Genomic DNA, 15,580 nt, shown 5'->3' on the forward strand with positions numbered 1-15,580 from the left:
ATACCACCTCCCCTCTCAAACTGCTGCTGCGATGTTTCACAAGTCAAACTTCACAGACAGTGAAAGAATTACATCTATTTGAATCAAGTCACAACTGTTTTCATGTGTTTGACGTTACAGGATTTCGTTTAACTTCATTATGCTTTAATTTAAAGTTAATATCTCATCATTTTGAGCTGTGTCCCTCTGCGGCTTTTGACAACAACAGTCACTATTTCACATGACAACAACAACAAAAAAAATAAACATTTGTAGGCCATGAGGTATAAGCGTAGGTGTGTTGCATGTTACCAATAAAACTTATGTAAAGGCCAGAAAGGACAGAAGAAAGAAGCAGTTCTAAAAATGTCCTTGTAATTTGCATGGATTTGTTAATATTCAAAGCAGTGAATGACTGACAGTGTTAGGCTCAGTGTTAGGAATGCACCTCTGGCAATGATGATGAAAATCTAAATTCAAAACTGACAGCTTACAGTTAAGAGCCACAGTGTTTTCATACAAAGGCATATGGAATAATGTACGTATTGATTCAGGACCCATAAAAATGGTGTTTTAGCTCATCAGCTTCACATCACTGCAGACAGATTTTCCAAGAATCAGAAAGTTCAAATTAACTTGCAGAGATTTAAAACTTGCTTTATTTTGCTGTGTCTTCATGCAGTTGAAAGCAGAACAACTTTCAGACACTCACTGAGTGTTAATGTACGTTCAGACCATTTAACTGCTGCGGTTTTATTTTAGATATTAAACCCAGAAGAAAACAAGTAAACATGGACATCGGGAAGATGATCAGATGAATTTGCTTGTCTCTTTCATCTAAAATTCTAAATTCCCAGATACTGAACCATCCTTGAACAAACCACCACAAAAAGAGTGTCAAAACTGTGCTGGCTTTCAACTGCATTAACACACAACAACAGTACGACAAAAATATAAAGGTTAATAAATGTTGACTGTGAGGGATCTGTGATTCGTAGGTAATGGTTTAAAAGACCATAAAGCATTAAAACATGATTTGAAGAGCCATTTTAACAATATTTTAACCTATAAGGACCATAATTTTATAAATGATGTAAAAGATAACCACACCATCTCTAAATCTAAAACAAATGACACTGTATGTTCACAGAGTAAACACCTCTCTTGTACCCAAGAAGAAAAGTGAACACAATATTTCGGTTATTTCAGCAGAACTTATATAAAATAAGAAAACTTTAGATGGCGACTGCATACACGGATAAATATGGACATTTCAAAGAGAATAAACATGGTATTAGTAAAGCACTGGATCAACCTGTACAGTGTTTTCAGGTGACGTCCACTCAACAGTGAGTTTTCACGCTGGTACATTAAGATTTGGAGGATTTGGTCTGGAGAATGTGAACAGTTCACCCAGTGGAGGAATAAGGGGACTAGTACTCCAACATCAGGTCAGTGTGTGTGTGGGAAGATGAGGAAAGGCAATCAGAGGAAAAGAGAACAGCTGCTTTATCTTTAAGTGGACAGCAGTTCAGGGTGTGTGGAAAATAAAAGTGCTGTTGAGTTAGTGGACTTTCCTTTTCCTCGAGCGGTATCGTCTCCTCCTCTGCTTGTACAGGTGGCGGAAATTGATGAAGAGTCCTGGAGGGGAGTGGAAAATCTCTGTCAGTATTAAGTTGAGGTTTGTCTCATCCGCTAGCGACAACCACAAACAGCAGATAAACACACAAAAAGCCCCATTTCCACAGCACTATACAGGTAATTCATTCAGTCCTCCATAGCACCTCTAGAGAGATGTTTGCACAGTATGATGAAAATACGATAAATTCACAGCTGTTCCAAATACAGCAAGATTTGAATCTGTTTCTCCATGATGTGACAAACTAAAACTACAGTAGCATACTCTCGTTATAGTGCATTTACTAAAAATTATATCATACCATTTAGCTTCCAAAGCTGATGGCCGTTTTAAACTTTCTGTATGTCCTTTTCCTGCATTTCACGGTGCATTGTCTTTTATTCAATTCATTACATCGTGAAAATCTATGTACAAAGAATTTGAGCGTGCTTGGGTTTGGTAATCCATCACAGGAAACATCATGTCTCTTAATAATAATTAACATGGTTTTAATTTGTAGACTAATGAACAAGTGTGTAGCTCAAAGGACATTCTGTCCATTTTCAACCAGCTTTGCATCATTACAATGTGGGTAATATGTGTAATTAATCGACCCTCCATATTACCAGCGCCTGAATCTCCCTGCAGGGTTCATACACACTTTAACCAGTAAATTTCCAAAACATTTCCACACTTTTCAGGCTTATATTCATGATCACACATTCTCTGAAGTGTCTGTGTATTGTCAAAGTTGACCAGTCAGTTTTGTAAAATAAAGAGCCAGCCCAAAAGTACATACACTGTATATGAGCACTTGTGTTCACAGCACACAAATGAGTGATAAGTGAGAATTAGCCCCCTTTAGTACCTCTGCAGTTAGGGCTTAGGTTCAGACACAGCAACCAAAATGATCCCTTGTTTGATGGTGGACAAGAGGGAAACACTGCAGCTGGTTGCGGGTGTCATGTTGGTCACCGCGGTAAAAACATCTGTAATGGGAGTTGATTTGCGCAGCAACAGCCTGGTACTTAACATTAGCTCCTTTAGCATAATGTTGATAATGTCAAATATTTCACTACACAGTCCACATTTTGCGTGTCCCAGGTCCTGGTCTTTGTCATGCCATGCTTTACACTTGTCCAAATGAAGCCAGACATGAATACATCTGCTTCCTAGCATTACGCAAATTTGCATTTGGACTCAAGTAGAAGCTACAACTCAGGTCGCAGTCTGACGTCACCCCCAGCAGAGAACATAACGTCAAGTGATATGACTGACCTGTCTCAACATTATCATCGTAGCCTGTATGCAGTATATATACTCTATTATACAGGTATTTGTGAAGCCAGTTTCAGTGACTTTTCCATAACTTTCTGGGTTTATTTATTTTTCCAAAACCCTGTGTAATGTTACGCAGCATTTCCCCTGAATGGTATACACGGCTCTACTCAACTTATTTTTTTTTTTTATTGTTTTTTACATTAGCAAAAGTTATGGATAGTACTTTTTTGGTAGCACCTTGGTCGAAGTTCCAAGCAAGCTGAACTGACACTAGAAGGTGGAGTTAAAACACTGCAAACCCACCATTTTAAAATAGCTATGCTAACTTTAATAGCGACTGCAATTTTTTTTCTTTTCATTTGACCAAGCTTTTAAAAATGGCAGCCCACAAAACCATGCTGTGCACTACATTCTTAACTGAAACATGGCTTGACAAAAACACAGGTAATGCTGTTCTAACGGAATCAGCTCCACCCAAATACAAATTTGAATCTGAAACACGAGAAAACAAAAAGGGTGGAGGTGTCTGTGCAATATTTAGAGATCATATGGTTATGCACAGGTTGTCATTTGGGGTGTTTTCATCATTTGAGTATGTATCCTTTAAAATGGAGCTAAAACAATCTCCGTCCATACTCTATGTAGTTATATACAAGCCTCCCCAGCACCGTCAAAGTTTTATTGATGATTTTACCAGGATGCTTTCAATTGTATGCACAGACTTTGATGGTTTGGTCATTACAGGTGATTTTAATGTACATGTGGATAATGTCTGTGACAGAAATGCTAAAGAACTCAGTGCTGTCCTTGAAACCTTTGGCCTGACTCAGCATGTGTGTGAGCCCACCCACAGCAGAGTGCAGCACACTCTGGACCTGCTCATTACAAAGGGGGTTAATATTTCAAACGTCGATGTGGTTGATGTTGCTCTGTCTGATCATTTCTGTGTCTTCTTTGACCTGTCTGTTTCTCCCAAACCACCGGCTGGTCCTGCAGTTGTTCGGAGGAGACACATAAATAACAGCACAGGTGCTCTGTTCATGGAAATGATAAACTTTGAAAATGCCTCATGTTCTAATGTTGATGATTTGTTGAACTCTGTTACTTGAGTGTTTTGAATGTTCTGGACACCATTGCCCCTGTGAAGGTTAAAATGGTTAAAAATAAGCAGAAGGCGCCATGGAGGAATGACGACTTGGTCAGGGCACAGAAAAGGAGTGCCGGAGGGCGAGCGGAAATGGCGCAAGTCGAAGCTTCATGTTCATTATGAAATTTATAAAGAAAAGTTATGCGTGTTCAACCGGATCTTACGTAGAACAAGGGAAAGGTACTTTTCTGAAATTATTGGAAACTGCAGTAACAACTCGCGTGTCTTATTTGCAACAGTGAACAGATTAACAAACCCTCCAGCTCAACTGCCGTTGGAACTGATCTCCACATCTAAGTGTAATGAGTTTGCAGTATTCCTTTGCGACAAGGTTCAGACCATTAAAAATGCCATCAATTCCACAACACCAATAACAACCCTGCAGCCACCTACACACTTAGAGCTGACTCATTTTGCACCTGTAACTGACAAAACTGTCCAAGAGATCATCACCAGTCTGAGTTCGTCTACATGCTGCCTCGATGTGTTACCCACTAGATTTCTAAAGTCTGTGTTCAGCAGTTTGTTACCACCACTCGCTCACATAGTTAACATGTCACTACAATCTGGAACATTCCCAAAGGCCTTGAAAACTGCGGTCATAAAGCCTCTCCTAAAGAAGAGCAGTCTTGATGCCACAGTACTGAACACATAGTACGGCCCATTTCAAATCTGCCGTTTTTAGGCAAAGTCCTTGAGAAAGTTGTTTACCAACAGCTTACTGACTTTCTCCTAAAGAACAACTCCTTTGATGTTTTCCAGTCAGGTTTTAGACCCCATCACAGCACTGAGACCGCTCTTATTAAGGTGACAAATGACATCCGCCTGAACACTGATGCAGGCAAAGTCTCAGTTTTAGTCCTGCTAGATCTGAGTGCTGCTTTTGACACTGTCGATCATGAGATCCTTTCACAGAGACTAGAGGACTGGGTGGGCATCTCTGGCACTGCCCTAAATTGGTTGAAGTCCTATCTAGAAGACAGGAAGTACTTTGTTGAAATTGGTAACTGTGTCTCAGACCACATGGCCTTGACCTGTGGGGTGCCCCAAGGGTCAATCCTGGGACCCCTTCTGTTCAATCTCTGCCAATGCTGCCTTTAGGCCAGTTAATACAAAGTAATAATGTGTCCTACCACAATTATGCAGACGACACTCAGATCTATGTCTCACTGACAGCAGGTGAATATGGACCAGTGGATTCACTCTGTCACTGCATCCAACAGGTCAGTGTGTGGATGCAAAACAACTTTCTCCAGCTAAATTCAGACAAGACCAAGTCATCGTATTTGGTCCACAGAAACAAAGAGAAAGTGTCAGCAGTCACCTCCAGTCTCTCTCTCTAAAACCTACAAATCAGGTTAGAAATCTCGGGGTAATAATGGACTCAGACTTGAACTTTAACAGCCACATCAAATCAATAACGTCAGCAGCTTTTTACCATCTAAAAAACATTGCCAAAATTAAAGGTATAGTGTCTAAACCTGACTTGGAGAGACTTATCCATGCATTTGTCTCTAGTAGGTTAGACTACTGTAACGGCCTGCTCACTGGTCTCTCCAAACGGGCTGTAAGACAGCTGCAGTACATCCAGAATGCTGCTGCTCGGGTCCTGACCAGAACCAGGAAGTACGAGCATATTAGTCCTGTACTCAGGTCTCTACACTGGCTTCCTGTGGCTCAGAGAATAGACTTTAAAGCAGCTCTGCAAGTCTCTCCACGGCCTAGCACCAAAGTACATCTCTGACATGTTAGTGCCATATGAACCATCTCGGACTCTGAGGACCTCAGGGACCGGCCTCCTGCTGGTGCCCAGAGTCAGGACTAAACATGGGGAATCAGGATTCCAGTTTTATGCAGCTAAAATCTGGAACAGTCTTTCTGAAGATGTGAGACAGGCCTCTACTCTGACAATGTTCAAATCTAGGCTCAAAACAGCTCTATTTCACTGTGCATATGACTGAAAGGATCTTATCTGCACTCTTCTCTTTTCAAGTTCATTTTATAATGATTATTTATGTTTTTATTTTGTATTGTGATTTTAATGCATTTTCTTGTTCTGTAAAGCACTTTGAATTGCTTTGTGTATGAATTGTGCTCTACAAATAAACTTGCCTTGCCTTGCCTTGCCTACATTAACAATGCTGCACAACTGATGAAGTGCAGACATTCCTGTTTGGTTGCAATATGAAAGGATGCAGTGAGTGTTGCATTGAAGTTGATGTCACAACAGTTTGACACAGCATCGCTATGGCAATCAGCAGAGAATCCTGTCTTCACTGAGGGGGTACTACAGTGAAAAAAGGAAATAGAGAAAGTACCTGGCACAAAAAGTGAGCTGAAATGAGTCAAGCTGTACCAAGCAATGGAAATAAGACATTAGTTGTAGTTTACTGAAGGACAGATAGTGTGTCAGTGGATGTCTCACCCAGAAACATGAGGACCAGGTAGAGCTGCAGAGTGTAGGAGAAGCTCAAAGAGTGTCCCAGCATCGCAGGAAGGCGGAGGCTGAACAGACGTTTCTCATCAAAGATGGGCAGGGACTGGATGACGGCCACCGCTGGAAACATGCACACAAGGACAAACTGTCAGCAGCAACTAACATATCTAACACTTACCCTTGCACCCAACTTTTGCTTATGCCACTATTTTCTCAGTAAGCATAACAAACTAAACACTGACCTTCAGCCACTGTCCCGAGAGGGTACAGAGGGATCCAGATGCTGTATCTCAGCCACGTTAACATCTTCCACTCTGTGTTTATGCAGGCCAGCATGTAGAAAGGGTACCTGATGGGGAGAAGGAAGAGCTGATGTTACAGCAGGCAACACCACATGTTAACCAGAGAGGGAAGGGAAGGTGATCTGAGCCGACCTGAAGATCTCGATGGTGCTCCACGTGTAGAAGACGAAGAAGACAACAGCTTTGTTCTGCATGTCTTCCAGACTGCCGAAGATGACGAAAAGAATGACGTTCCTCCCTGCCACCTGTGACAACACCGAGCAGAATGAAAAGAGGTCTCAGATTAACCACACTGTGAGGAATTGCGCACAACTGATTGATTTTGAAGTTCAGTTCAGAGCCTGGTGGAGGAAGAGTTTTTTTTTCCCATTTAAAACATTCCTCATTTTAGAGCACTTCCAAAAATGATTTGTGTAATATACCAAAAAGATGTTTAAATATCATATGGATGTAATGTCAGGGTGTCCATATACTTTCGGTCGTAGGTGTAACTACTCTTTTCTTTCATGCGTTTAGTATTTACAGCACTGTATTACCTGTATCATAGCGGGAAAGAATCCAGTCTTCACCAGACCCAACAGGGGATTAATGACCTCGAGCACGGCCATCATCTGACAGAAGTACATCATGTCAGCCGTGGTGTGGAAGGTATCATAGAACGAATCTGTGGAGGGCGAGAGAGAAACAAACAGACATAATTAAAAAGCACATTGCATGAGCCACTATCCATAATCCTCATCATTTGCAAAACAAATCCCTGTTGTGTAGTCTTGTTCCTGTTTCTATTCAAATGAGCTCATCTGTGAATAGCTGCTCACAAACAAAAACACAGACCTCTCTCTGTCTGTCTCCTGGACCTCCTGTTTGTTTTTTATTTACTGCACAGTGGTGCTAATTATGCCCGTCTGTTTCTGTGTTCAGTAAATACTGCTAATTACTTTAAATTTTAATTTATCAGTCCATAAAATTTAAAAGCTATTAGCGAGTGTTTTTTTCTGTTTTTATCTTCCATCCTTTTACAGTCCGACAATTCTGCCTTTACTAACATTGAGTGTCCTCGTTTTCACTTTTACAGTGATACATAGAAACCTATCCCAAGCAGGTTTTGTGTCCCTGCAAGTAGATTATTACAACATACTGACATTAACCGAAAATAGAGAAATCTGTCCTAAAACGTTCACGATATTTTTGAAAATAGCTGGCAGTAATGTTGCATATACACAATTTGTAGGTCAGACTAAAACCCAAAAAACCCAAACTAATAATCATTTAAAGGAATAACTAAAAATGGGATTCAAAGTGAGGACTGAGTCATTACTATGAATCTTATTTTTATAGTTTTGGCCATCTGTTCTCTTAGTTATGATAACTCTGCAAAGTTAACAGCTGAACTTGAGGAACATGGAGACATTAATAAAAATAGGTCAGATAAAAGGAAAGGTTGTAAACAAAACAGCGGGTAAGTCGACCTTATTTGGAAGAGCAAACACGCTAATGGTAAAATTATGACTGTTGTAAACATCGATAAACATCACAGAATTCAAACGGACTTCCTGTACTGTAGGTGTGAGCACAGTTTTTCTGTGCAGTGAAGGGTTGTTACATTTCAGTAGAGTTCACTTTACATTTTACCTCACAAGAAAGTGGTTTAGATAATAAGATAATGTGTTTCCTGCCCCTTTTGGACAGAACTCAACAATTATTCAGAGCTTTCATGGCTCTTCAATAATACAGCCAAAACTACAAAAATGAGACTGAAGCTGTCATAAACTAGAACTAAAATCAAAGGCCACTGAACTGTCACAGCTCCAGTGCAGACAAAAATACTTGTCTAATTTCTAAAAATGTACATACGTATAACCAAATGACTGTGCTGCGGATCCAACGGTCTGATCTTTACCTCACAGGTTTACCTCACTGATGACACTTTGGTTTTAGCGAAAGAAAAACTGTTGGCACTTTCAAAACAAATTCATTGTCAGTAAGAGGACAATTAATGTAGATTTGGTTTTGTTTAAGCAACAGACCTCAGAACACAAACCTCAATAAACCTGTGACTAACATGACGCAAAATAATTCTCTGCAGGTAACTGTGCCTTCCTGTGGCAGATGACCTGGACATAAACCTCACTTCATGAACTGACCGTGTTGTTTTTTGGGGTTTGTCTTTACAAACCTTGACCAAGGATGAAGAGTCGAACCGTCATGTTGACAAAGATCCAGGAGAATCCCAAAAACTGCACCAGGTTGTACATAAACAAGTAGCCTTTCTTCAGCCCGAGGTAAGCTAAGGAGCAGAAGAAAATAAATTAATGTTAACTGATGCTAACGTGGCTGAATCTCCTCCTACAGGCGAGTAAATGTACATGACAACATTAATGATTCAGCTCATTATGTGGGTTTTTGATGTCTGCAGATGAAGAGCTCAGTGTGACTCACGGTCTTTACGAACTCTCGACTCCACACTTATCTTGTTGATCTTCTCCTCTTCCTGAAAGAAATCACACCATCAATCACACCAATTTCACTCTGCAAAAACCAACATGTTCTTCAATCATCACCTGTTTTATAATGAAGAAAATGAATTATGATCTTTCAATCTTCTCACTAGATCCAGGGCAGTTGAATAATTTATTTAATTCTATGATTTAAAAAGTCACGAGTCAGAAAAGTGTTACTCACTGTTTTATCAGAAATACATTTTCTAATAAAAGACAGATTCTAAATTCATTAATAAATATTCACAGCCTGCTGCAGTTTCCACACAGTGCGGACAGCTACACATTTTTTAACTGACCGTAACTTGAAGCTGAAAAGCACAGAAAGGACCTGGGAAATAAATGAAAATTGAAGCGTCTACAGTGGCGCAAAATGACCAAAAGAATGAGTTTGCAGCACTGAACAGACAGGGATTCTTTTGTAATTTAATCAAGAAATTCTTAGGAGGCAAATGGAAAATCATTTGGGAAAACTGACACAGCAATTCCATAATTGTCCCTATGGTTTTCTTACAGCTGAGTGGGAGGTAGCTTCGTCGAGTCATGTTTAGGAGGGGTTTCCATTAACATGACACAAAGAAGAGATCTGTCAGGAGGCTTATCTGATATTACAAACCACAATGAGTGATGCAAAGTTTTATGGACTGGCTTTGTAAGGCTAGGCATGAAGAGCTGAGCTGGAGCTAAATACAAAGCTTCAACGAGGCCTCTGTTTTTCCTTAGCTGCACTAACTATCTAACTGACACTCTAACAAATCCCATAAAACTTGTTTGCACTCACAAAGCCTACATTTTGTTGCCTTCACATCTGACTCATGACTCTGACTCAAGTTCCTACCTTAGCCTGAAGCTCCATCTCGGCATCGGACTCGTCCAGCCAGCGGTCAAAGTCAGGTGCCAAAAACAGAGGCTTCTTCTCCTGCAGTGTCAGCCGGTCCCACCAGCGCTCCTCCTGCTTCCTGATCTTGATGTCCACCTGACGCTGGGTGGACTTATGTTTGATCTGAAAACACGGCATCAGAATATTGTTCTTCACTGAGAAACAGAGGGCAATGACATAATGTGAGTAGCTGCAGTACGAACATAGTTTGTACATCTGAATCTTTAATACAAAAAGGCTGTAACTCATAATATGAGTACATTTGATCTGCTACTGACACTCACTTACCTTGAACAGTTAAAAGACAAATGGATTTTAGACGAGTCAGTGGAATAAAAAGCTGCAGCTCTTTGTCTGACTGAGACATAAATTCACTGATCATAAAGTGTGTATCCCGGGCTGTGGTGTACCAGCTAATCAAGCCTCTCTTCAGCAGGGAGGCATTTTTCAATCAGCGTTCACCTTGACTTGTTGGCAGCAATTTCAGCTCAATCAGTGCCATGACGCATTATCGTGCAGTCATTCATGTTCAGTTATGATAAATAACTGTGGATTTTACATTTGAACAACAAGAGAAAATCATAAGAATCGGGCTATTGTGCAAAAAGGTTTGTATTGTAACAATGTTAAAACTAGACAAAGAATCTGGAAGGTCTTAACTGCATTTTTAGTTAAATGCTATTATTTTGTTTTAAATATTTATATTCAGTTACATGTAAGAAATGCTCGAAGGTGGGAGCTGACTACACATACATCTGCTTCTTGGCAGGGTCTGACATTTACACCCATCTTTCCACATGACACCACTAAAAGACAGAAAGTACAACTACAAGTGCAGCAAAATAGTTAATACCAGACACTGTAAGACAGTAACTAGAATCCATAACTGCCCTTCTGCACTCTCTCGGTTTTACTGTCTCTCGACCAATCAGATTGCAGGGCCGGAACTAACTGTTGTATAATTTAAATTATATTACCATGATGCAAAAACAATTCATGTCAACATTACAATCGATTTCACCACTAATTAGTAACAGATTAATAAAAGATCATTACCTCAGGTCTGACAGGTTCCAGGAACTCCAAACTGAACACGTATTCATTATCTCCTTTAGCTCCATGGCCTTGTGCTGTGGAGCAATATTAACATTTCACTTATATATTCTAACAATATTAAGCTTCATATTGCTTTATATAGAAACTGCAATCATAAATAACCTCATGAATGATGCAAATGTTTGTGGAAAATTTTACAACGTTTTACTGTAAGTAAAGTTGTTATTTTGCGACAGAGCAACTTCTCTTAAAGGGTTCTTATAAACATTATGTTCCTCTTTACATGCATCAAAATAAATACCAACCTCTGAACTGAAGTGTGTTGTTTTCTTGCAGGCTGATGTCGAGATCCTGAAAGACACAAGGGCAGCCTTCACAACCAAGGACATAGGTTTCTTTTCAACATTGTGGGAGGGACATATATAGAAAATGGGGCTTAGGGGTCCTCCACCAGAAAATTCTCAGCATCAAAACACTTAATTTCCTGCATTCTGGAGGATTTTATGCCTCAATTTATGGCATAAATGTCTTTAATTATTTCTAATAGAGGGGACAAACACACACAATTTAAATGTTATTCTACACCTATGTCCACAACTAACTTGACAAGTCTGGTGATATTCTATATTTGTCTTACAGCAAATGAAATGAACCATGTATTAGTCTTTCAGTACTTATAGACTTCCTTTTTCTGTCTGTTTTACTCAACCTCAAGCCCATTGCTTCCTACTGAAGACATACATCTTTAAAAATAGGCCACAAACTATATAGTTCAATTTGTTAAAATAAAAGCGGAGTAGTTTTCTAAAACAGCCGAACAGGTAGCTCTTAGCAAATGTTATGCAAAATCAGTTCAATAGAACTTTATTTATCCCGAGGTTAAAAAAAAAAAAAAAATCACGTGCCAGAGAATGCTTTAAAATACAATAACACCAAGTACAGTAACCACATTTTAACGTTTACAACCGGTAACAACCAGAACAACCAGAAGTTTCCCAGGTCAGAGTCCATCATTAGGTCCAGTTTTACAACAACAGAGTATTTAATATTGGCAAAATATACAAATATACAAGATAAGAAGTGTTTGGAGTAAATAACAGTTGGAGTAAATAGTGCATTTGTTGCAGTCTATTTCCAGCAGCAGAATAATACACATTTGGTGCTTTAGGGAGAAACACACAGCAGGATGGTACATGTGAGTTTTTGGACAAAAATTGAGCTCTCTGGCACAATTGAGCTTTGGCATTGTTGCTTCTGGCCCAGAAAAAGGCAGAATATCACCATACTTATCCTTTAAAATCAGATGTAAATGTATTAGACACTTCTAGGTAAATGTAAAGTTAAAGTTAAAGTTAGAAGGTGTTGATTCAACTTTATGGGAATTTTAGAGACTGTAATGTGATGCTGATTAAGTGTATTGCATTATACTGACACAAGTTTCCTACATTTAGTCTTTCCTTGTGGATAAATAGGCTTTAAACGTGTAGCATGACAGGTGTTCTTCTGTCAGCCTGCTTCAGCTGTCATAAAGCCATTCTCCTAAGAGGCTTAACAAGATCCAGAACAACCATTAAAGGTCATGCATCTTTTATAAGACATTTGTAAAACAGATGCAGGACGTGGATGGAGGAGGAGGAGAACCTGTATTTCATGTTACTAATGCAAACAAAGACAGCAGAGTGAAATTAAAGTAATCTGAGACAGGCTAAGTGTTTAGGTAAAGATGTAACCCACCCAAACCAGCTAAGATCATTCTTAATACAGGTTTTGACCAGCTGACACAAATCATTAACACCTTGTCTACCTTTCTATTAAGCTGGGGTTGTTATCTTGAGGACTTCTTGCTGATAATCATATCACAGTATTTGTTTAAGTAGTTATAGCTAGTGTGGGGTGCAGCTACAATACAAGGAAGTTAAACTACAGCTGCCATTTTTTTCAGCTGTAACTGTCCAGTAATTAAGATGTCAATGGCAGTTAGTAGTGTTTAAATTAAAGTGTTAATTTCGACACCGAACTTCGACACGCCAGCGTTATATAACCATACTTATAATGTTATTTCGTCAGCAAAATATCGTGAAACTTTTATAAACACAGAACAACAGTGTATAATTAGTTATCCTCTGACCATCACACATAAGCTAACCGTTAACCGTTAGAGGTCAGTTTAGCCATCCTCTCACTCATCACTGAAGCTAGCTAACGGTTAAGCTAACCGTTCAAGCTAAACATTAGCTAACGTTACACCGCTAGTATGATTTTAATAAAGTTTAGAGGCATTCAGACACATTAACGTTAGTTGAGCAGTAAACGACAGGTAAGTGTGAGTTAAAGCTGACAGGAGCCGGGTGGATGTAGTGGACTGACTTGTTCCTACCTTTGTATCGCTCAGTTCCACCCGGAGATAGATCTCTCCGTGCCGCTGAGCCCAGTAAACATGCGGGGTGAGGATCTGCATCGTGTCTCGGTGTTTTCTGACAACTACATGCTATAAGAAAGAGGAAGATTTGACTCTAACTGATGCACTGAAACCGTCATCTGGCAGGCTGCCATCCCCCACACACAGTGAGGATATCACACCAGATGATGGAGCGAACTTCCGGGAGGAGGGCGCTAACGGACTTCAAAATAAACATCCTGAAGCACTAGTTGGACAGCTTCAAAATAAAAGTCTCAAAACTTTTTAATATATATTTTTTTTATTGTTGAGACCCCCTCCAAACATTTTAAAAGATGTTTAAAAATATGTTGCTTGTCATAATAATTTGCGCCTAATACGCTGATTTTTAAAAAAAAAAAATATTGAAATTGATGTTTGATATTTATTTCGAACATACAAACAAGCAGACAGACAGAAAGAAAGCAATATTTACAAAAAATGAAAAGCCTAATGTCAAAGCAATTTTCAGTTATCTTGATTTACACATCTGAAAAGGAGTGGGAGGAAGTTTAAACTTATTGAATCCCACCCCTTCTCCATATGTCATTAAGAAACAGACAGCTTCCTTATACAGATAAACCTGTACTTTAGACTTTTCTAAATACACAGAATGTATCTGAATTCTCTGATATATCCCCCCAAAACATTTTAAAAGACATATAAAATATGCTACTTGTAATAATAATTTGTTGTGTCTTATATGCTGATTTTTTTTTTTTTTTTTTTGCTTTATAAAAAAGGTTAGTCAAATAAATATTAATATTTTATATTTATTTCGAACATGTAAAAAAAGACATGAACAAACAAGCAAGCAGACAGACAGGAAGAAAGTAATATTTACAAATAATGAAAAACACAATGTAAAAGCAATTGTCCACCCCTTCTCCATATGTCATTGAGTGAAAAGAAACTGACAGCTTCCTTAGGTGAACCTATATCTTAGACTTCCCTCAAAATATATATACAGAATATATCAGAATTCTCTGACTTTAGACTTTGAACTCCAGCAGATGTTTCACATGTGGCCCTAATCCTCCTCAGAAGACGAAATCAACCTTTAAAGGTCCAGTGTGTATGATCTACTGACATCTAGTGGTGAGGTTGCAGAACCGAAAGTTCTCCAAACATGTAGGAACCCTATCTTGAGCCAGTTTTTTGTTTGTCCATTCTGGGCTACTGTAGAGCAACATGGCAGTATCTTGGGCTCCAGAAACACAACTGTTCTTATTTTCAGGTGAATATAGCCTACACTGACATAGTTATAACTATTATATGCCATTTCTGCCAATAGATGCCCATAAATCCCACACACTGGGCCTTTAAAATCCCCTGCACAACTTAACTCCAAAGCAAACATCCTCACATCTAATGTTCTCAGTCTCAGATTGTTTCTCATGCTTGAGGAGGTTTAATTGTCACATTATTCACAATAAAAATACTTCCTACATTAGTATTCATACCACTGCTAAAATGCATTCATGTTGTTGGTTTTAGTTATGTCAAGCCATTGATAATTAAAAAATGGGGTCTTACAACAGGAAAACACATTCATTACTCAGAGAAATAAGACCATATTTAGGCTATTAAGGACAGTATAGACAATAATTTCTGTTTATAGATTTCACTGATACAGAGCCTTTACTCCAGTCAAAAGGATCAACATTCTAATCACATGCTATATAAAAGTATAAAATTACTAGGCCTACGAAAACTCGTTTGGACCTAAAAACGATGAAATTCCAAGTCTTTGAGTTCAGATGTTCATAAATATTGGAACATTTGTCATCTGGCTTCAGTATCAGTAGGATATTTGCCTTACCTTCTATATTCTGCCACAAGATGGCGCTAAGAGACTGCCATGTGAAATCCTACGTGCCATTAAACTGATAAACCCTGTGACCCTTTTTTTTTTTTGGCATACAGCAACTGGACAATGACCGTG

At 39.0% G+C, this 15,580-nt stretch overlaps 1 protein-coding gene across 1 annotated transcript; it reads right to left on the minus strand.

The window, feature by feature from the left end:
- Positions 1-221: 221 nt before the first annotated feature.
- Positions 222-13,789, minus strand: LOC125900402 (very-long-chain (3R)-3-hydroxyacyl-CoA dehydratase-like). The gene is made up of 11 exons (XM_049595376.1): positions 13,576-13,789; positions 11,504-11,549; positions 11,199-11,272; positions 10,101-10,265; positions 9,204-9,255; positions 8,941-9,051; positions 7,301-7,428; positions 6,897-7,009; positions 6,705-6,811; positions 6,451-6,582; positions 222-1,620 (listed from the first exon to the last, which is right to left on the minus strand). Exons 1-11 carry the CDS (start codon positions 13,654-13,656, stop codon positions 1,544-1,546), a joined length of 1,086 nt encoding a protein of 361 aa, XP_049451333.1. The 5' UTR covers positions 13,657-13,789; the 3' UTR covers positions 222-1,543.
- Between the last annotated feature and the right edge of the window lie 1,791 nt (positions 13,790-15,580).

The sequence above is a fragment of the Epinephelus fuscoguttatus genome, linkage group LG2 (assembly GCF_011397635.1).
Source record: "Epinephelus fuscoguttatus linkage group LG2, E.fuscoguttatus.final_Chr_v1".
Lineage (NCBI taxonomy): Eukaryota > Metazoa > Chordata > Actinopteri > Perciformes > Serranidae > Epinephelus > Epinephelus fuscoguttatus.

Coding starts and splice junctions, on each gene's coding strand:
- LOC125900402 (XM_049595376.1), bottom strand. CDS start 13,656: ATGCAGATCCTCACCCCGCATGTTTACTGGGCTCAGCGGCACGGAGAG. Junction 9,052..9,203: donor GTCGAGAGTTCGTAAAGACC/GTGAGTCACACT, acceptor TCTGCTCCTTAG/CTTACCTCGGGCTGAAGAAA. Junction 6,812..6,896: donor AGCACCATCGAGATCTTCAG/GTCGGCTCAGAT, acceptor TCTCCCCATCAG/GTACCCTTTCTACATGCTGG.